This window comes from Orbicella faveolata, unplaced genomic scaffold (assembly GCF_042242905.1).
Source record: "Orbicella faveolata isolate gen_17 unplaced genomic scaffold, um_ofav_v1 contig_36, whole genome shotgun sequence".
Lineage (NCBI taxonomy): Eukaryota > Metazoa > Cnidaria > Anthozoa > Scleractinia > Merulinidae > Orbicella > Orbicella faveolata.
In genome coordinates, this window is record NW_028301565.1 from 17,520,001 (window position 1) to 17,542,432 (window position 22,432).

Here is a 22,432-nt window from a genome sequence, read left to right on the forward strand (position 1 = left end):
TCGGGCGCGTTCGTGCTCGACAAGAGCATTTTTTTTTTTACGTAGTACTCCTTGTTGCGTTGGTTTGGTTGTGAGGTTCCTTCGCAGAAAAATGTGGGAAAGCCAACAAAAGCAGCCGTAAATGTGCCGGCAAAAAATATTTTCTGTCTGAAGATTTAACCAGAGCTGCCGAACTCAAGTGGGCTCAACAGTTTGCCATGTTCACTGGGACGAAATACGGACGAGCAACAACAGATGTTCGGTTCCTAGAGAAAACCACTCGCGAGGCGTCAGGAAACAGCGCATTCCTGCGAGACTTTTTGCAGTCCTGGATGCCATAGGAGCAACATGTCATGGGTACAAGCCAGGTGCAAGGTGGTGCTACAAATGCTGTACCAGAGTGGACGAAGAAACAAGGTTTACCTCGCATCCTGACTAGAAGCCGCCGGTGTTACGAACTACTGGCAGGTCAGTTAATTAGACATCGGTTAATTATAATTGACACGCAGGTTCGCACTGCCTTGGATTGCTGCAAGGATTTTCGGAATCTTCTTACCAGCAAATTAAATGAAATTAAGGAAAAGGAAAGCATACTCTTAGATTTTTGTTGCAACAATAAACAAGTTGTTTGTATCAAATTTTGTAAAATTTGGGGCAAAATAGACATGATACCAAAAAAATTCATTATAAATTTAATTATATTTCGTGTTAAATGATCCAAGTCTTACGCATGTATGGTTCTCCACTAAGATGGAAATAAACAGACCTCAGATGACAAACTCCAAAAGGTACCTATAAGATTATCTCGCACTACTGATGTTGTAGTGTTATTTGCATTAATGTACCTCACATTTTCATTTTACTCTTCTTGACTACAGTACAGTACTGTCAATTGCTTCACTAAAATTAATTGTTGGGGTACAGGTAGCAAAAAGCCACCTCAGGCGGTTCAGTCTAAAATTGGTATATTGTGGAAAGAAAAAGGTAGCACAGAAGCTGGGAAATATTATTTTGAAAAATTAATTGCCAAACAAATTTAAAGAAAAATAATAATTTTAAAGACAGCAAAACAAGAACTTTATGCCACTTGACAAACTTATTTTTCCTAAGACCAAACCCATAAAATTGCACCAATAATATCTAAAATTAATGTCAGTTTCACATATACTTATTGAAATTCAGTAGTACTGCAATGTTGTCTCCACACCGAGGATTCAGTTAGAGGGGTGCCCAGGAACCCTATGAGCACCCACTACATGAAAAATTTCACTAAAAATTTACCCACTCCATTTTTCATTGTGGGGGGATATGCTTTTTGGACATCCATTTTCAGTATCTGGATACAAACAAACTCATCACTAATATGTTTATTTCTTATTTTTCTTTTAACTTTTTATTTAGATCTTGCAATTTACCAATTTTAGGACTACACAAGAACTTAAAGCAGCAACACAGCAGTAGTGAAGGCCTCCAAAAAGTTCAGAACCATTTCCAATTGCTGTTCTAAAGACTTAAATTTCTAGAAGAGACTTGTGGAATAGACCTGTGGTACCCAAAAAGCCAGCAAACATCCATGGCAGAAATACAAACATCATTTGGGGTGGTAAAAATAAATTGCTATTGTGAATTTACAATGGATAAAACAGTTTGTAACAGGATGACAACAGAAATCCATAACTTAACTCAACTATCAGGTTAGTATCACTCACCTAAAATGTAAAGATACAAGACATACAAGATACAAGTATTTTGAAGGATAATTGTTTGACATCATGATAATCCATGGCACACTATAATAACACCATCTGACCAAAACTCATTCAAACAGATTATCCTTATTTACATGTATTGCACATGGTCAATGACAATATCATAAATTTTATCATTCAGTTGAAGTCATAAGCACTAATGAGAAGGATTTAGAGGACTTCTCAATTATTATGGCAATGATTTGGAAGAGTTATCTGAGGAGTCTCTTGGCCAAGAAAAAAATGCTGCATCAGAGTTGCCACAAACTATTCAAGTCTCATCCTTTCAATGATTTGGACAACTGATAATTATTTTTGTTTGAATATTGACTAGTGACTTAGGTAACAATCAAAATAACATGCTGTTTAGGTGACCAGTAAGGGTAACAGACACCATTTCAAGATTATATTTCTGATACAGGTATTGCATTTGTGTAATCCAATAAGTAAGAGGATGTGTTAAGACCAACACACGACAGTTATTGACACAAGCAGAGAATTAAATATTTAAATTTAATAAATAAAATTATTTCAATAATTTATTTAAATTATTAAAATAGATATTTACCTTTTCTATTAATTTCAGAAAATTCATTTGACCAGCTGATCAGAAAATTTTAAATATCATTGCAACATCATTATGGAAGCAGTGATGCTGTGCCACTGTATGCTCCTGGACAGATGAAAGAGTTTGCTGACAAAACTGCACCTGGTCTTTTCAATGTCATTTTGCAGTCTATTCTCTGGGAAGATCCAAGATCGAGCGAAGAACACCGTGTATTAGAGGAAAAAAGAACTCTTGTTTTGTTGTGCACAATAGCATATTTCATGTACTTTGCCCTGTTTTATGCTTATTTGTATTTAAAATACAGGTCTCCTTGGAAGACCATAAGGCCACTCAGTTTAAAAAGTCTGTTTAATTAATTATTGCATGTTTCTTAACTAGAACAGCAGACACAGCTTTACCCCAATATAAATGTCAGTTCTATTATATAATGAAGTAAAATTACTAGATGTTTTACCTTTCTTCACATTTAACCCCTTGAAAGATAAGGACATAAAAGTAGTTCCAGTGAACTAACTTGCAGCAATGCCATTCTTTTTATAGATCTCAGAAAACAAATACACTTCAAAGAGAAGAGGGATTATTTATCCAGCAACTGAGATGTTATCAATTCTGGAAGAATTTGAGGTTTCAGCACAAGCCGAAGGGATGTGGATGGTCAAAAAAGCAGGCTCCTCAGGGAGCAGCCAATGTTTGTAAACTTTCAGATTTCAAATGTACTTCAAGTGAGTTTAAAGTAAGGTAGTTTAAAATCTGAAAGCTATAACTTTAAAATACTGTGAATTAAAAACTTGTCCGGTTAGTTGAACAGTTTTTTTTGTGTACATATGGATAGGCTAGCAAAACAGTGGCGCATAAAGGAAACATGTTATTGTAACATAGAAAATCATTTTAGTCACTGAAATGATTTTAAATTTTAATAAATTTATTGTTTCAAATGAGTGAGTTACTACACAGTTCTGTAATGGTGTTCTGCCTCTTATTACTGGCAATGTACAACTTGAAGACTCCTTTGACCTATCCATCCTGAATGAAAATCCAATGGTACCTCAAAGTTCTCTGGCATTTTATTTAGAATGGCTCACCAAAGAAGGCAATCTTGCTGCTGTTGTAATCATGAAATTCTGAAAGTAAAATTGAAATTTATTTCGAAACCGAAAATTTGTATTTTCATGCAGGTGCTTGACTATTACATGTAGCTTGAGTTTTAAGTGAGCTTCTCATGATCAGCTCAACAAGTTGAAATCGTGAGATCACTTCCATTATGAAATTCGTAGTATTATAGGCTAAATAAAATCGATAAACAACGAATAGACTTACGAACCTTCTCTGTCACCATGAAAAAAATTTTCAACGGATATAATCTTGTAGCAGTCCAAGCAACAAATTGAAAAAAAACAACAGGCATAAATAAGAAAAAGAACCCTAACTTTAGATATTTTTAAATTATTTGATCCCTCTTTTTAACCATTATTGTACACTATTTTTAGTATTATGACGATTGCATTGTAAATTTCTGTTTTCCTTATCCAGGCTTAGTAGTAGTAGGTCCACATCAGCTGTACAGTTGCATACTTTTAAAACCTACTTATCAAATAAATGTACGTATGTACAACACGAACTGACAAAAGGCTTACTAATCAGTAATGACGGCCACTGCGGAGCATTTCTTAAAGGGTCCAACGAACATTTCCAGGACCAGCAATTGCAACAAGTTATCGTCTACATACCTTTTTTGTATTTGTGGTCCTTTCTTCTTTCATCTGTAGCTGCTGATTCACAACAACAAGCTTAAACACCGCGAGGCGAACAGCAAAATTAATCTGAACCACCGAACAACACGAGCAAACCGGAAATGCTGAACTTGACGCATGCGCATACGTTTTGCCGCGGTGTTGGCTCCCTATAGTTTTACGATCGCGCGAGCGCCGAGGAAGTAATCTGCGCGCGCTCAAAGGAAAACGTCAGTATTTTTCGATATTTTATTACGTCAACATGAGCACAAAAAGCAAAACTGACAGTGAATTTTCTCGCGTTTCCTTCGGTGAAATTCCGTAAAATTTGGCAGATTAGTAGAAAATATTCTACTTTAGTCGGAGCTCGTTTTTCAGGGAAATCTATAAGACAAGATTTTTGGCAGCGGTAAAAGACATAAATTTGAAAATATCGAAGAAACTGCCTTTACAAACCCTACTTTTTTCGTGTTTAAAATTCGTATCCCGCTGGAGGCGAAGTGATATAAAAAATTTGGAAGATTTCACCGAAGGAAATTCATGAAAATCACAAATGAAGCCATAAAAACAGTAAAAAAACTTTTTTGGTGGGGGCATTTATTATTTAAGACTAAATCCCAAAATTTTAACAGAGATAATAGCAAAACACTATTTAATCATTGTTTATTACATGTAATAAGTTTGAGAGGACTACGTGTGAAAGCGAATGCAAAAACAGCATTCAAAACATGACACTTGGCTTTGCGCGCACAACGTCATAAATGATTACCCCATGGAGCCACCTTAAGAGAGGCCACATAAACGTGCAGCGAAGCCGCGAGGAGCCTGGGAGAGAGACTACTGAGAAACCGCCTGTACTTCGCCTGCACGGATTATCGACATTTTTTGTTAGTCCTCTCCCACGTTCAAAGCGGCTTTGGCTCTCGTTTCTAGCGCGCTCAAATTGCTTAAAAGCCGCCAAGCTACGCAGGCTAGGGCTTACAGAAAACGTTTTCTTCATAGTGATAAATTAAAGGGACAGTGTTCCGGCTACTAATCGGAGGTTTCTTTCCAAATTTGTACCTGCCCGACTAAAAATAAATTAAAACAAAACGAAACAAAAATTCCAGGTTTCATTTTGTAACATATTGAACAAAACACTGTGCCATATGAAAGAACAGCTCAACAGATTCCATTTGAATGGTGTCAATCCACAGACTAAGACACTTAACACTATCATGGACTTGATTTTTAGTAATAGTAATGTAAGTGCATTGAGTTTTTTTTTTTAATGCACCCAAAAAACTTCATTATTACTGTTATTGTTATTGTTACTGTTACTGCTACTGCTACTGCTACTGCTACTGCTACTGCTACTGCTACTGCTACTGCTACTGCTACTGCTACTGCTACTGCTACTGCTACTGCTACTGCTACTGCTACTGCTACTGTTACTGTTACTGTTACTGTTACTGTTACTGTTACTGTTACTGTTACTGTTATTGTTATTGTTATTGTTATTGCTATTTTAATTTTGTAAGAGAAAGAGTTTCGATACCGGTACCTTTGTTTGGTAAATTCTCATAACCGCGAGTCTTAGATCCGTAGATCATGAGGTTAGGCGACGTTACACGACTTATCAGAGGTGGTTTAGCTGAAAAAATGTAATAATAAAACATGATAAGATTTTATAGTTCACAGCTGTTATTGGAAGTTGGACAAAATATTAACAAAAATAACCCAATTCATGCAATTAGTGCACGTTTTTCTTTTCCCTAGCTGATTACAATTACAAATCTACAGCAAGTGAGTAGCAAAAGCGACGTTAACTATAGAATTGTGGCAAAGAAACTTTCAAAATGCAGTGAAGAAATAGTCATAAACGCAGCAAGAACTGCTTTTAACAAACCATCAAGAAAGGCGGATGGCATTTAATATAGCTAGTTCAGAGAGTTCACTATCACAAAAAACATTTAAAATAACCTTTGCACAGTTTATGTCAGAATGGTTCCTACATTCCAGTCTTACTGCTTTTACTAAATTAAACTTTGACTAACATTGTTTTCACTGCGATATTTTTAACATAAATCCTCTTCAAGTGCATGCAACATTAGCCAAGGCCTTCTTTTGATAATAAAATACCTCTAGTATACAATGTAGTATATTATTGTTGATGGTCACAGTTGCTTACAGGGGCTTTGAATGACAAAGTTCTAATGATAGCACAGATCAAGGTGTCTGCTAAGGTGAGCCTGCACTGTGTGGCCGAATCATGCATACTAAAGGCTATCCACAGTCAAGTGTCGCTCGATACCCTCGATTACCCCTCAGTCAACACTAAATTGATACTCGATCGACATCTCGGTCAACACATGATCAACAGTTGGTCCATTGTTGGAAGAGTGTTGACCGACTCATGTGTATCAATCGACACTTGAAGGCGTGTCTGTGAAAATTAGATGACTCTCGGCCGACTGTCGACTGAGATGTTGACTGAGAGTTGACCAAATATCCATGGAGATGTTAATTGAGTGTTAATTGAGATGTCGATGGAGTGTTGATTGAGGGTCGATCAAGGGTATCAATCGACACGCGACTGTGGATGCCTTTAAGTACACATGATCTGGGTGGCCTACAAGAGTGGTCAGCATTTACCAAGCAAATATAGAGAGAAGTATGATACCTCTTGGTTTATCTGGAAGGTTTTCATATGAGGGTTTTGCTCCTGGGAATACTGAAAAAGTAAAGAAGACATTTAAATGTAACTGAAGGACAAAATTTACTACCCACACAGAAACAGAAACAAAAACTTCTTATTAAATTACATGTAAGATTGCATAGTCGCTCTTCAACATTTTTTTCACAACTTTCTGATGTCTTTTGTTTCAAATGGTCAGTCAAAACACCAGAGAGCTACCAGAGGAAGGGTTTTCAATCTCAATATATATTCCCATTCTGAAAATTGAAATCTCTATCTCCCATAGTTCTGGCAAATTTGATCTGCCAGTTTTAAAGAGACCCAATAGAAAGTGATCAAAGACGTACATGTACAAATAACAGGGTTGTCAAAAATCAATCAAAATTTTTGTCAAGAGGTAATGGCACTGCACCCTTCATTGTAATATAAGCAGAATACTTACCATGACCACTGCTGCTCTCAGGTCTGCTTGGTCTGTCTTCACATCCCGGTACAGGAGGACGTGCTACAACAATAATAACACTTTGACTGTAAGCAGCATCTAAATAAGAAGCTTAAGGAAACTTAAAACTGGGCCATTTTAAACTGCATTTTTTAAATTGCAAAAACAACTTAATATATTTAAAACTTCTTTTTCACAAGGTTAGTTACATGATTCGCAGGGTAAGGTATTCCCTTGTCTTGCAACTCTGATGAATTACTTCACCAAAAGTCAGCAAGGGCCAAGCTAAGTGTACTTGAACATATGAATATTCTGTGGCACAAAAATTCCCAAAATTCCAATGTTCCCTTCCCCCTCTCCCCAGTATTTCACCACCAACAGCCCTAGCTTTCTTCACAGTTTGATGGCTAAGTACAATGCAGAAGCACGGGTTCAATTGCGACAACAAAAAATCTTGAGTGAATTATTCACCAGCCTTACACCAGGTAGTATGGGAATGCAGATGCATTTCTGTCACTTGTTGGAGTTTCGCGGAGACAACTGACAGCCAAAACTACATCCCTGTTCGCAAGCTAAGCACCAAGGCTGCACTGTAAATTACCATAAATATTTTGTAACTACTTAATGTGACTGAACAAAATTTTATTTTAACAGAATCAATGTCAAATTGAGCAACCATAGTCACGTTATGTCTAAGTTATTACTCTTATTAACATTGGACAACTACACACTTCTGTCCTGCAGTTTGGGAAAGTATTAAACACAGAGGAACCTCCTGTAAGCAGGCACCCTTGGGACAAGAATAAGTGTCCACTTAGGGGGGTTTCCACTAGTGGAAAGTTTGAAGTACATGACTAGTGTTTGTATGTGGCTAAGATGATCACTCAAAGCTATGCATCTGCCCAGGGGAGGTGTCTGCCTACAGGAGTTTTCCATTAGCAGTGGTTCAACCGTAGTTGACTCACTGGAAGTTATGTGAACAACAATATTACAATGAAATCATAAATACATCTACTTACGATCATTTGGCTCAAAACCTTCTGGTTGAACGGCTTTGACACCATTGTCAACTGCACATGCAAAAAATACGAGTTATTATCATCAAATCTGGTCTTAACCCAGGTTTTTAATAACATAATAATTATTATCCTAGTTATGATTTTACTGTCTGTGTTAGTTCTACAATTCGAAAATTCACTTTAAGCAATAAAGTGCTCAAGATTACTCTACAGAAACAGACCACTTCTTAGGGCCTTATGTCCTTGTGCAATACTTCTTGCACAAAAAAAAGACTGATTTGCATAAAAATGAACTTGCAGTTAACACACTTTCATCTCAAATGTTTCACACAAAGACTCCTTTTGGCACAGCAGCAGATGGTAACTCAGAAATGGCCCATTGCTTGACACTAAATATAACCATTTTTTGAGAAAGGTTGCACTCAGAATTGTTGCCCTATTTGTGTTATGAGATATAATATATGTCTTGCTTATTTACAAACTGTATGAATTATTCTTTGGAGACTGTAGACTACCGGAGAGCTGTTTTGTCTTTACGCAACAGTGGATAGTGCAGTTCAACCAAAGTTTAAGGTTACTGTATACCTTTAGAGCTAATTTAATTTGTTCCTTAGTTTCCAGACCCAAAGCACTAAAAAATTATCTCTGCTTTTTGCCATACTGAATTTCAGTGAAAAGTTACAGAATATTCACGAAAAAGGATTAAAAAGACATGGAGTGACCATACAAAAATCATTCTCAGAGAGAAAAAAAACATCTCAAAATAGAAAATTTGCAGACAAGTTTTTGTCATCCATATCTCAAACTAGCTATTGGCCAAATCTGAGGGCAAACGAACAAATTACCTTTGACTTGTAGCTTTCAAACGGTGATTTGGATGTGACACATTTAGAACTCATTGAAACGTTCACAATTCATTTTATCTTAAAATACTTGGTATAGTTTGATAGCAAGTTATATAAGCTTACATGTATGTAGTTTGATAAAGGGGTTTAGGTATCTACAGTTTAAACCAGATGTGCTACATCGCTTGGATGTGAGGCACCCCTAAAGGTATACAGTAACCTCAAATACCCAGTCAAAGCACATGAAAAATACTATAGATCGTTTTCACGTGACGTCTTCACTTTCTAAAATCCAAAACTAAAGAGCCACCAAGCATTTTTATCCTCATCAGGCATAAGAGGGGGTATATTTATATCTATTTACAATTTCACAGTTCAAGAGCGCGCTTTGCTTAGAAACCAGAGCACTTTGAATTTCAGGGCTATGGAGGTGTGTGACACAAGGCTACAATCTCATGATTTTGAGCCTTTTTAGAAGTAAGAGCATTAGGAAAAGTGCTTGTGTAAATGCTTGTTTGTTCAGTACTGATAATCAGTAGCCTAGATAGCCAAAGTAAGTTCCACATGTTAACATTATTTTCTGGCCGCCATATTGGTGTACCATGGATGTACACCAACATGGCGTTTTCATACTGGGCTCTGTGAATTTCTGCGAAACACTTCAACAAATATCTGAAGTTTGGGGATATGCACAGGCCCAAAAATTGGAGAAGTGTCTTATTTAGTTATCTTCTATAACATCACAATGAATGAGTTGCCAGTAATTAGTCAGATACCAGTGTTTGGGCAAAGAACTCTAGGATCGTCAGGGGACAAACATTGCAAGTAGCTAGAAGTAAATGTAGAGGGAAAAGTTGTTTCAAGTTACAAAAAGACGATTTTGGGGAGAGATCAACGATTTTTCACCACTGTTGTTTTATCGTAAACGGATTTGGGCAATGTTGATACATGGAATATGTAAGTTTTGTTCGAATAACTGTGAAATATGTGATAAAATCTACTGACTGATAAACTCCCTTGCTTGCGTGAGGTTTATTGTGAAATTTACAACGTGTAATGGTCTGAATATATTACAATATTAATTAGGTATAAATCGAGAGGAAATAACTGAGTAAAGCCTTTTAAGTTGTGTACAGGCTACGTTTGGCTATTTTGAAGCTCAGTTATACAAATAATATTGGAAATAAGCCCAGTGGTGATCATTGTGCTGTGTGGGGTTGATTAAAATGAGATGACAGACACCGCAATTCATGCTGTGTGCCCATTGCACTGTTCAAGGCCTTTGTTTTGCTTTTACAAGCATGTCTTTTAGTGATTTTCCTTTTCTATAACAGATCGATGGTGGCTCCATGAATATCTGTCTGAGTATTTGTATTTAAAAATGCTATTTGTCTGTGATTATGCTTTTCAAATTTTGGTAAATGACGGTTGCATGACAAAGGGTAGGAGTTTCTTGTGCATTATCAATTTTTGTTTTAGAGCTTCTTTTCTGTCTTTATAATTATTAAACTTCTTAGAGGGTATTTTCTACCATTTGCTCTGGGTAGCCTCCCCAGATAAAGCGTGTTTTGACATTTTTACTATTCTCTTCAATGCAAATTTCACAATAAACCTCACACAAGCAAGGGAGTTTATCGGTAAATTTTATCACATATTTCACCGTTATTCAAACAAAAACTTACACTTTCCATGAATCAACACTGCCCAAATCCTTTGCAATAAAACAACAGCGAAAAAGCATTGATCTCTCCTCAAAATCATTTTTTTGGACATTGAAACACCTTTTCGCTATACATTTTCTTCTAGCCACTTTCAATGTTTGCCCCCTGATGATCCCAGAGTTCTTTGCGCATAACACGGGTATCCGCTTACTAGCAACTCATCCAATTCTTAGCTCTTTCCACCGGATGGTTTTCAATTTATTTTTTTATTGCGTGATCGTGAAAATGATCAACGGAGTGGTTATGTTTTGTTTATATAATAGTATTGTACATACATGCATGATACATGCATGTACCAAATTTTAAGGTAAAGTTACTTAAGTTAGTGTCTCATGCAGTCATTCTACCTTGGTCCTCGCAATACACAGGTGCCATCTGTATTTCTCTTTCCTGACTTTTGGTAAAGTAATTCATTAGAGCTGCAAGATTAGGGAAAGCCTTATCCTGCAAAAGACCATATAAATACAAATTTATGTGTTGAAGTCATGTATTGAACAAAAAAGCCATATGAAACATTTGACCTCATCTGAACATAATGCATGGCTGTTCACACTGAAGTTACACTGTACATCTTTAAATTTTTAATTACACCACCTCAAGTGTCTTTATTACGAGGTTTCCATCATGTAATGTTTCAACTTTGTGGTGTCGGAATTTTTCTCTGTGTCTGGAAGATAAACCACATTATTATCAGTAGTGTTCATGGCAATTACTAGTAACTACATATATACAGAGTATATAGAGTATCTGGTAGAGGTTATGCTTTTGTCATCACATAACATATTTGATGGAAACTACAATCATATTTAGTGCCTCTTTCTTTCTTTTTTGATTGCAAGGTTCTGAATGCTCAGTGCCACGTAGTAAACATTTTTCTGCCTACTTCCAAAGTTCACATTTTTGGGAGAACCCTGAAGGAGGAGGGGAGTTTAAATCTAACGCCAACTGTGGTGAGGTATGGAAATTTCCCGGAGTCACCAACGTGGTTTGTCAACCATATTGCACATGTAACAACTATCACAGAGTACATGACTGAAAAATTTACACAATGTGCATGTAACATATAATCTCCTGAGGGAAAGATTTGATGAATTATAGCTTTGGGTTTTCTATGAATGAATAGTTGATGAGGTGCGGCCAAGATATTTCATAGAAAAGTTGATGGACCTAACAGTAAGTACTGTAATGTAGTCAATTCTTTTTAAACTCATAATTTTAAATATTGTAAGGCAAAAATCTAGAATACTGTTCATTATCAAGAGCAATGTCACACAATCATCTTCTATTTTAATAATAGCAAATACAAGGGAAAGAAATGATCTGAAATTTGTGGATTACCAATAGAACACGCTGAATGTCTATTTAAGCTAATCTAATACCAAAATAATTTGTGAGAAATTCTCCTTAAAGTGCGATATCTGGGATGCGTGCAAAAAGCAACTTACTTGAGGGAGATGGTATAAGCACCTGGCTTATTAACTGTTTCACTGTCACGCACCAAATAACTCCCAGGAGGATGCTCTTGAAGGATCTTCTCAGCATTCTCCCTTGTTAACTTACCAAAATACCAGCTAAAAAACAATGGATATGTTGTAGGTCAATTTGTTTCAAACTAGTTTAGTTTGAACTCAACCTACAGTGAACACTATAGTTCAGTGATGGTCCCACAAGCCATTGCAAGATGAGACTTGGCCCAGATTTCTTCTCTTTTCTAAAGTGGTACATGTAAATGCAACAAGGATTGTGATAGCTTAAAAATGATTTTTTTTTTTTAACAGAGTTAACGAGGAACACAAACAGACCTCACCAACAAACATATTACGCATGCAGCAATTAAAACCAATTATTTCCACGCAAAAAACATGATAACATTTGACATCACCCCAGGCCTATAAATATTGTACAATAATTTAATACTGTCAAAACAGATGTTCTTTTTTTTGAGGGAAACTCAGATGCTCGAAGGTTTATTATTAAGGGATTACATTTAAAAATTCAAATTGCCCCACAAGTTGATGTATGGTTTCCAGTTTAGCATTTTGCACTGAACTGAACCTGTCGCTAATTAATTTCTCAGAGTCTGTTGATAACAGTTCTAATAGCTACAATCCTGGCCAAAAATAGTTGGGACACTTGAACTGTATCACGTATCCCCCTTCCCCCCTAACCAATATTGGAAAATATCGTGTTTTTTCCAACAAAAAGGGAAAAAATCACCTGATCATCAACATTAAAAGTGGGGGGAGGGGAGAACTTGCTTTGTGTCCCAACTCTTTTGTCTGGGATTGTAGGTCCACAGTTAACATTCAGACAATGCTAACTGTATGAAAATTGACATTATTCCCCAAATTAATGATCATCCAGCATAGAAGCGGGGGAAGAAGAAGTAATGCCACAATGAACTGCTAGCACATATAATTTTTACTTACGGAGGTTTACTTCCTGGAAAAGGATCATAATATGCTTCTGCCTCAGCCTCAGCTTGTACTGGCTCAGGTCTACTGCTCTCCTGTTTAGAGAACAAGACAGTTTACATAATTATATATCACTGCATCTTTATGCACCTAATTACACTAAACACGGGTACATAAAATCATTTTTTGTCTGTGTATCATCATTTCCAGATGTAAATTTTTTTTATAATTAATTACATGAATAAAACATTAATATATGAATGAACTTAATAAAGAATTGTTGAAATTTGAATAACATTTGCACTCAAAACCCAACCAACATCTGTCTTGCACTTATACAGTGACGGCACTGAAACAGTGAGTTCACTTTTTGAACTTGTTTTTTGTACATTTTGTGACTAGAGAAAAGAAGGCACTTCCTATTAAGCATGTCCACACTGTAAAAATGCTATTCTTGTACATTATATGAATTAGAGCCTGCATTCTAACGTCACCACAAAAATGTCAAAGTTCAAGTGCTCATGGATTGACTGTCCTAAATGTAAACCCGTAGACATAGACTTTATAAAAAAAAAGTTCCTAAGAATGCCATTTAAGATAGTTGCAATGGCACAGTGAATGCAATTGGTTGAGTTTTTAATTTCACAATTTTCCATGTCAGTGGCAGGTGCAGGAAACTACATGTACACTGTAACTTATTAACTTGAGAAAATATTGTTTACATATCCTTTGCCCACATATTAATTCATGCTGTAATATTTCAATAAGTCTGCCATACATTTTCATATTCCAAAAACTGTAGCAGTCTCTTCCTTGTAAAATCTATAAAAACTTGATACACAGCTTGTTTTATTTGTAATGGTGACTATGCATAGAGAAACACATCCTTGCAATGTTCCTCACCTCAGTGTCAACGCTCTTATTATTGCGCTTGTCTTTAAGTCCCACCAAATTTTTACAGTAGCTGCTGAATGAATTATGCTTTTTAATGTTCACAATTTTCTTCTGCATCTCCTCGTCAGTCACCCCAGCAACATCCGGACTAATATGAAAGTTGGGTACTACACAAAATAACAATAACACTCTATTAACACAAGGATTCCAAATTTATATTTTAAGCTCCACTCTGAGGGAGCCACACAAATCTGCAATGCTACATTAAGCTTATACTATAAGTACACATGTACATGTATCAGGGTCTCTCCATAAGTGCCATGCAGTGACTGGCAAAAGTCGCCATACAAAATCGCAGGGCTGTCATCAAGGGCCTCACCCGTAACACCTGTTACAGCTGAGTACACTTACATGTAATATTCCCTCAAGTGATGCTAAAAGTGAAATTGCCTGTCATTGATAGAATTTGCCCACAACATAGCAAGTTTGGTACGGATGTGGAGAACAAGGCTACAGGTTACTCAAAACTTACATGTACCTGTAATGACAGCCCTGAAAATGTACTTATTAATAAGAAACAATATCAAAGTTTCATTAGACTCAGTTAAGTTCAGTGTCTAAGAGTTCAGCATGCAAAGAAAGTTGTGTCTGATTGCACCAATTGTTTTGTGTGACAAAACAATTATCTTGACTGTTATTTCCAAGTGAGAGCAAACTTCCCTGAAACCAAAGAGGCTTTTTATTTTGACAGTTGAGTTTTAACTCAGAAAACGAGTAAGTGTCCCTTCCCTAATTAGATTGTTCACAGCCTCTCTATATTCATGCATGTGAAAGAAAAAGCAAGCAAAGCAAGCGCGAAGTACGCACAGAGGGGGCGTGGGGTTTGCGAGCAAAGCGAGCAAGAAGGATAGAGAGGCTGTAGACAGCTTTGGAAAAAAGTGACTTATTAGGCTTCTCCCCCTGTTATCGCCTTGTTACAGCTCCACCCATTGACAAATAAGCTAAATCAGACCAGTAAAATTTGAGCGGTAAATTGCTTGTTTAATTGATTGCAAGTATCAGTTTGCTAACAACAACACATACGTGTGTTCCCGTGTTGAGAACGTCATCTCAGACGACTTCTTCAACTCCAAGAAAAGCTGCTAAAAGGAGAAAAAGCTGAAATCAAGCGTTCCTTCCAATTTTTGTAGGATATGCATTCTTTTGCCATTCACTTGGGGAATTTTGGCAAGACGTCTTACATATCTGTGGCGAGTTTATTCCAAAGGCGTTACAAGATGTGGCATTTGTCAACTACAATGAGCATAACACAATTGTTTAGCAGAGAATCTTCATTCTGTAACATGTTTCAAATTTTGCATCCAAAAAGTCCTCCCCTGTCTTCGGAAAACAAGTTTGTATTTCACTTCTCCAATCAGCAGAAGCAAGTCCTCCTTTGTTGAAACAACGATGGAGGGAATCCTAAGCTCTTTCATCTCTTACATTTGTCAGTTCAACACTCGCACATTTGCATTTCTTTTGCCGTTGCGTAGGGTTGATATATCAGACCCTCCTCAAAGCCAGTAGGCAAAATTGCAACAACTTCTTTAGACCAAAGGAGATGAACAGCAGCCTCTATCTGTTCATCTTTGAGCAAAGAGACATTGAAATTTCTCTTAACAGGATTCCACAGTATTTTAAAATCAACTGCTCCATTATGAATCACAGCACGTGTTAGTGATGACAACTGCTGCAAGCCGCAAAACGCGCAGCTGGACACAATCATGATCAGCTGGTGTCAAGGTGATGACACTTTTTTCGCCTTTCAACCGATGGGAATTCACTTTCTTCCAAAGATGTATACAGCCCCTCTATTTTTCTCGGTCTCCACCACCTACCCAGTCAAGTCTTCCGTTTTGCACTGGTGTCCAGTTCTCTCGCGATTCTATCAGAGTGTTCAACAATCGAATAAAAATACAAGAAAATAGAGGGCTGTGAACAGTCTATCCCTAATAAGCAACCTCTCTCCAAAAAGCACCCTGCATTCAGCTCCCAAAATAATATAAGCACCCTGGATGCTAAATAATAATCATAAATAATCATAAACAATAATCATAAAAAGGGTAACAGAATTTACCTTCTGAGTATTGGTTTGAGGTTGTTCTAGTGAGAGATTTTTTATTGTTGTTTGATGAGTCACCAGGATCTGGATCACAAGCAAATGATGTTGGTGGAAGCTTTCCCTGAAAACCACACAAAAGTTTACAACACTTTTGATACACAAATTTTCCAGACATACATGAAGTGATCATGCATTTTAAGTAAATGGTTTTGAATTCCAAGAGTTTGGTCATCCAGATGAGCACAGTTCTACTGAAGAACTGTTGTTGGTGGCTAACAGTGCAAACAACCTGAGTAGACGTCATGCATCTACAGAGTTGAGTGAAAAGTTGTTTGTTGGCTGCTTTGACATCTCCACTATCCAACAGTTTCCAAATGATTGCCATATAACATTCTGTGCTTGATGTTACTGTACATATACTATGGAATTTTAGCATTTCCAAATTCAAAGCACTCATAAAATAATGCCAATTGATTTAATATTATCACCAATTTTCATTCTTATAATTTCAGAAACCAAATTCACCTAGAGAAGTCACTGACTGAGTCGACATTCTAAGTCAACAACTGTAAATTATTCACATTCAACATTCTCGTTTTACAAAACTTGCACCACTTTGTCACCCCCAGGGGTTTGTTTGAGGGCCAGGCACCGGGTAAATTGACCAGCTGCGAGGATGATTTTGCCTGGCTGATTTGACCATCCAGCAGAAAGTTTTTCTAATAAAAAAGTTCAGTTTAAATAGTTTTGCCTGCCTGTGAAAACCAGTTGCCCTCCTGCTGTAATGAAACCCTGCATCCCATCAAAAGTAAAACCAAAACCAATCATGACATGCTCAAATATGTTTTCCTAAGCTTTATCTTGGCTACATGTAGAGGTATTTGCTTTGAGCTATGATTGGTCCACTAAATTGACTGCCTTGGAGTTAGTAATTCAAATATTGACTAGATTACCTGGGCAGCAAGCCCTAACGTATATACCCACTGAAGACGGTCAGCCTCTGTATTTGCCTGTAAGACAAGAAAACAAAGGATCATGAAATATTTCACAAACAGTTGATAGTTTATCAATGTTTTTACTCTTATTTCACTGGGATCCAGCAGTTGTCAGGTCATGCCAGACAACAACATGTATAAAGTCCTTTAGGTGAGTTTAATAACATAGCAACTTGCCTGGTGGATGTTACAATGTAACTTTAGACTTTTCTCATTTTAATCTGAAATTTACCCTAGGTTAAGCTGAGATATTTTCAAAAAGGCAGTGCTTCAATGCAAATAAAACATAAAACTGTACAACAATCTTATTCGTGACAATGTACAAAATTGTATATACCTACCCTAAATAAATATTTCTTGCTACGTTCTACTTTGACTTCAAATTCAAATTTGTTTTTGCTGCTTTTACCAGTGACAAAGTTAGATTTTGCACCTAAGTCCAGATGAAATTGAATCTGAAAACAATACCATATTTCAATCAAAGGTCAGTATAATCCTGCCCACACTAACAAGATCTTAAAATAATGATTTAATTTAGAAATCAGTACTTGTGCCTGCAAGTATTCAGCGAAACATACAGTGTACAAATAAAAGTGATGATAATTTAAATTATTTTTCAGTTAAATTGCAAACTTTGAACTAGTGAATGAAACAATTGCAACCAGGTAGTCTCTCCCAATCTGTAATCTTTATTACTTAAAAGTTGGTCCCCAGAAATAGAAAAAAAAATGAAGCTTAAAGTTTGGAATTGTTCATTTCAAAATGAATTATTATTGCTGACATTGTTTGAGGATGAAAGCCTTAATAGACCCTTTTCATAAATGGCTGCCGGTTTAATATTCTTTTGTATGCATTTAAATTAACCTTGCTAACCTAGTTTCAGAGGAAAAATTCTTTCGAATTACCAACTTCAAAATGAGGTTAGTAAGGGTAAATTTAATACTTGCAAAAGAATTTATAATTGGCCGCCATTTATGAAAGTGGTCTATTAACTTGACTGTCTTTGTAAACTAGGAATTCCCCCTGGAAATGCAGGTTTTAGGTTAGGTCTCATATAAAACACCCCCAATTTACTGCAGCAGTGCAATGTTGCTATAAAATTAAATACAAGTAAATCTGCAATTGTTCAATACATAGAAACTTAATATAATTTTGTACTTACATTTTCCTTAATGTCAGTGTTTGAATCCTTGTAGAAAAATAGCTGGAATCCACGAATTACAACCCAGTAATTCACCCACTACAAGATGAACACACTTTTTTTAGTTATATGTATGGATTAAACTCTTCACACAAGGCAAATCCCAATGGAAATTTAATTGCTACCTGTCTGTTAATTATTAGGGCTCGAAAAAAAAACAAAAAAACTTGAATTCCAGCTTGTCCTTCAGACTCAAATTCTTTTCACCCTCACAAATTTTGCTTGCCCTGGGCAAGTCTTAGTTTCCTTCTTCTATTTAATTGGTCAACGAGTTGCCTGGGTCCTTGCCAATTAGGCAAGTGAGAATGAAAAATAACTTGTCAGGCAGGAAAGTCTACTTGCCCCGGATAACCCAACGGAAACTTTTTCGAGCCCTGATTATATGGTTGCTGACTAAAACTCCCTATTTACCCTATGGTGAAACAATACACAGCTTTATAATAAATTACATGAATAACAGTTATAAAATCAAGTTCTTATAGATGATCCAGCTAAATACTATTACGGAATAAGTTTCTATCTTTCTAAGTACATTGTAAACCCTAAGCTACCTTGTGAGCCAGGAGGCTTTGCTCGCAGGGTAACCCCAAGCAAAAATTTCATTCCATAAGCTACTCACAAACAAAGCCTATTGATAATCTACTTATGAAAGTACATGTAACATGACACTAAAATAACACCATTAGCCTGTTAAATTCAATCCAATGTACAGTGAACACATTTTTTACAGATACAAACAGAATCAACTTAACAAATATCAGAAAAATATACATAGATACTTTCAGCTTCGAGCAAATTGATATAGAAGTAATCTCTACATACAAATGTCCTTCACTACAAGAAGAAATGACAGTTTGTAGTTACAACAGTAATTTGTGAAACAGTTGGTGAAACTGATACCTGTACTGGATCATTCTAAGACAATATTTGACACTAATTAATTTCAATATTTTCTCATGCTGATTTTATCAACTCTAGATACTGAATGACTATCAAATTTTGTTTGGGAGGTATCTTACTGAAAGACAACTCTCCACTTGAACATCTGACAAATCTGATAGCTGGCTGTATCCATTAGTCCAAAGTTGTGCAAGAGCATAAGTATACCTGTACTTGGTGAGAATATCAATTTTGGTCACAAAGTTGTGTTACCACTTTTTTTCCTTTCAACTCCCTGTAAATCTTTACCCTCAGTACAAGTCCCCAGTTTCAAGACTGAAATGCATATCTATGTCAGTTAACCTTAATTTGGTTGGCAAATCAAAAAGAAGTATCAGATTTAAATAATTCAGTGTGCACTACTGCATTTTCATGAGTTTTCATCAATTTGCTGCATCACTCTGGTGTGCTACACAAACTGAAATATGGATCTAAATTATATGATCATATAAATGACTAAAATGATTTAAATTTTAGTTTGTTCACGTTCAGTGCATCTTAGTCACTTCTTCAAGCTAACTTAATCTGCATGTACTCTCCGCACTGAGCTCGTGCAAGCTTCTATTTCCTGTGTCTGTCATGTCAACCATACAATTCCCATTCATAGCCCAAGGAAAACATTTGGTTGGAAGTGAACACATCAATCTAATGTTATTTTTCCCTTCACATCACAAAATCTCAAAGCCTTGCACGCTTTTAAATTTTCGACGTGAGGTGAATATAAACCAGTCTCAATCACTATTGTCAAGCTAGGGTAGAAAACATATTACATGTATGGAATTTAGAAGTCAAAAACCTATCAACCTTTTCAAGAACCGCTATTCTGCATTGGCCGAAAGGATCGCATCTCGATCTTCCGACCTTTAGCTTTGTAATCCAATCCGGCAATTATATCTGCAGATACTTCGGAAGAGAAGATACACTATTCAACAAGTGGTCAGGAAGTCGTCTATAAATTATCAGCTTGTTGTTATAGTTCCGCCAACAAAGTCTATTTGACGATTAGTCAAGCGAAAAAGCAAATTTTCACGGCTTTCTCACTTTTGTCGTGCAGATCAACAGATCAATGAATAGATTACCTGGAGGTTGGAAATGCAGTAAGCCAATTCATCCACAAGGTGTCAATTGAGGTGAAGGCATTCGCCGGTTTTGAAAACCTCTTGATCATCGTTTCGCGCGCGTGCACACAGCCCAAATCACATATGTTTTGATCTCTTCGACACGAAAACGCTGAAAGAATTTCGACAGATTCTGTATAAAAATTATCCGTCAATAAATTACTGTGAACATAATTGAAATTCATTATAAGCTTAGCGCCTGATATGAACCCAAAATCTTGATGACGGAATCACAGAACGCGAAGTCCGACGAACACAGGCTTGCCGAGAGCAGTTTCTTGTATATTAGTTGCATGTAACTAACCTTTCTTGTATCTCCTGTATCTGATCAGCAACTGTCCACTGTTTACGACAATGTTTATCCAGTTACTTCAAGCGCCTTTCACGTAATGTTCCCCCTACTAGTTATGTTCCCTCTACTAACTGTGTTCACACCAACGACACTGACACGACTGAAACAGAGCGGAAGCCTGCCAAAAGTCCAGTCTCCACTCTGACAAAAGGGTGGATACTGCAGGGGAGGGGTGATGTTACGATTTGTCCGATATTGACCCCTGACATCTCTTCAGGTTGTCTTTTCAGCTATGGCAAATGGCCTGAATAACTTATTTTTGGCTATAGTAATAAGCTACATTTATACAAAATACTTACTACTGCTCAAAATTACTTCTCAGTACATGCGGTGAAATTCCACTCGAATCCAATTGTAGGAGATACAGGCTGGCCAAACTTAGCCATACTACAAATTTATAGACCACACTTCTCGTGTGTTGATTGTGTTTGGATTTTTTTTGGATGTGTAGCTCAAGCTTTTGTCTAAACCTGCTGAAACGCATCATCGATCGACTTCTAAACTTCCTTTGTAAGAATTTTCTGTCTTTACGATGCATTTTCTTTCACGAGGAAAAAGGGACCCTGTGGCGATCAGAAAAAAGCACATTGTTTGCATTTTTTGCAGACTGTGGTGAAACGTCGGAATACGTAATTTGAGAAAGATACTTGCCTTAATTGACCCAAGCTATGTAAAAACCGTGACTTCAAACAATCAAAATGCCTTCTTCTTCCTCGGAATAAAATGCAGTTCGTTTTCGACTCATTAGCTCTCGCCACAGATTCACTTAAGACTCTACTCGGCACAATATTTACTGCCATCAGTATTCACCGTCCACTCGTATCGCACCGAACTGTTGTCCGAGCGGGCGGCTGTTTCCTCTCCAACAACCGATAATGATCAATAAAATAACATGTCATTCCGCTACCGAGGCCCATACCATTACAGCCATCACGTTGATATACACATTACAAGAAGATCATCGATCATTACAAACGCTTTGGAGTATGAAGTTCTACCTGAGCTTTTCGCGTATTTAATTATAGTCTGCTGTTTATCTTACACCTCGGGTAGGCAAACATGCATGTTAGTCACTGATATCAGACACATCACAACACTAAGCATTGAAAATATCAATTTGTGATTACCTTCGACGCTTCTTTTAACTCCAAATATCCCTCCATGTACTTGGCTTCCTTGGTACCTTCTGCTGTTTCCATAAATTACAGTAAGTTAGTGAACGGTCTGAATCTGTTAGTGCCCGAATTTGTTCAATCCGCCGTGACAAAATTATTTTGAGTGCTGCTCCTGCTGAGGGTAATGGATGTTTTCGAACCTACTGCTTTGCTTTCGTTGGTACCAATCGACGGCCGTCACGCATCTAAGTCTATCACACGCACACTTCTTTCAAGAAACTCGCAACATTTTGAAACTTACGATCCCTGCGTGTCCTAGGTTAAAGGGGCAAAAATTTCAGCAGAGCAACAGGAAGTTGTACTAAAAGCCAACCTTTCAAGGGTAGAGTGGGCTAGTCAGTCACAACATGGACAACTATAATAGGCTTATTTAATCATTTATTAATTTTAGTTTATTTATTTTTTCACTACAATTTAAGGGATTAGATGTCTGAAAATAATAGATGGCTCCCGGAGATGGCGAGCAAAGTAAAATATAAAACGTTGATAACAATGATAATAAAATTATAATACC

At 36.7% G+C, this 22,432-nt stretch overlaps 1 protein-coding gene across 1 annotated transcript in view; it reads right to left on the reverse strand.

Annotated features, from left to right (window-relative positions):
- LOC110052718 (uncharacterized) overlaps positions 1-22,222 on the reverse strand; it is a 27,224-nt gene extending 5,002 nt beyond the window's left edge. The window contains exons 1-14 of the mRNA XM_020758879.2: positions 21,871-22,222; positions 18,296-18,373; positions 17,475-17,588; positions 17,092-17,148; positions 16,154-16,259; positions 14,047-14,204; positions 13,159-13,238; positions 12,175-12,300; positions 11,324-11,396; positions 11,077-11,173; positions 8,164-8,214; positions 7,145-7,207; positions 6,688-6,738; positions 5,569-5,658 (exon numbers count right to left, since the gene is read on the reverse strand). Of these exons, the coding sequence (XP_020614538.2) occupies positions 5,569-5,658; positions 6,688-6,738; positions 7,145-7,207; positions 8,164-8,214; positions 11,077-11,173; positions 11,324-11,396; positions 12,175-12,300; positions 13,159-13,238; positions 14,047-14,204; positions 16,154-16,259; positions 17,092-17,148; positions 17,475-17,588; positions 18,296-18,373; positions 21,871-21,942 (1,216 nt within the window). The 5' untranslated portion in view covers positions 21,943-22,222. The remainder of the gene's footprint in view (positions 1-5,568; positions 5,659-6,687; positions 6,739-7,144; positions 7,208-8,163; positions 8,215-11,076; positions 11,174-11,323; positions 11,397-12,174; positions 12,301-13,158; positions 13,239-14,046; positions 14,205-16,153; positions 16,260-17,091; positions 17,149-17,474; positions 17,589-18,295; positions 18,374-21,870) is intronic.
- Positions 22,223-22,432: the final 210 nt, after the last annotated feature.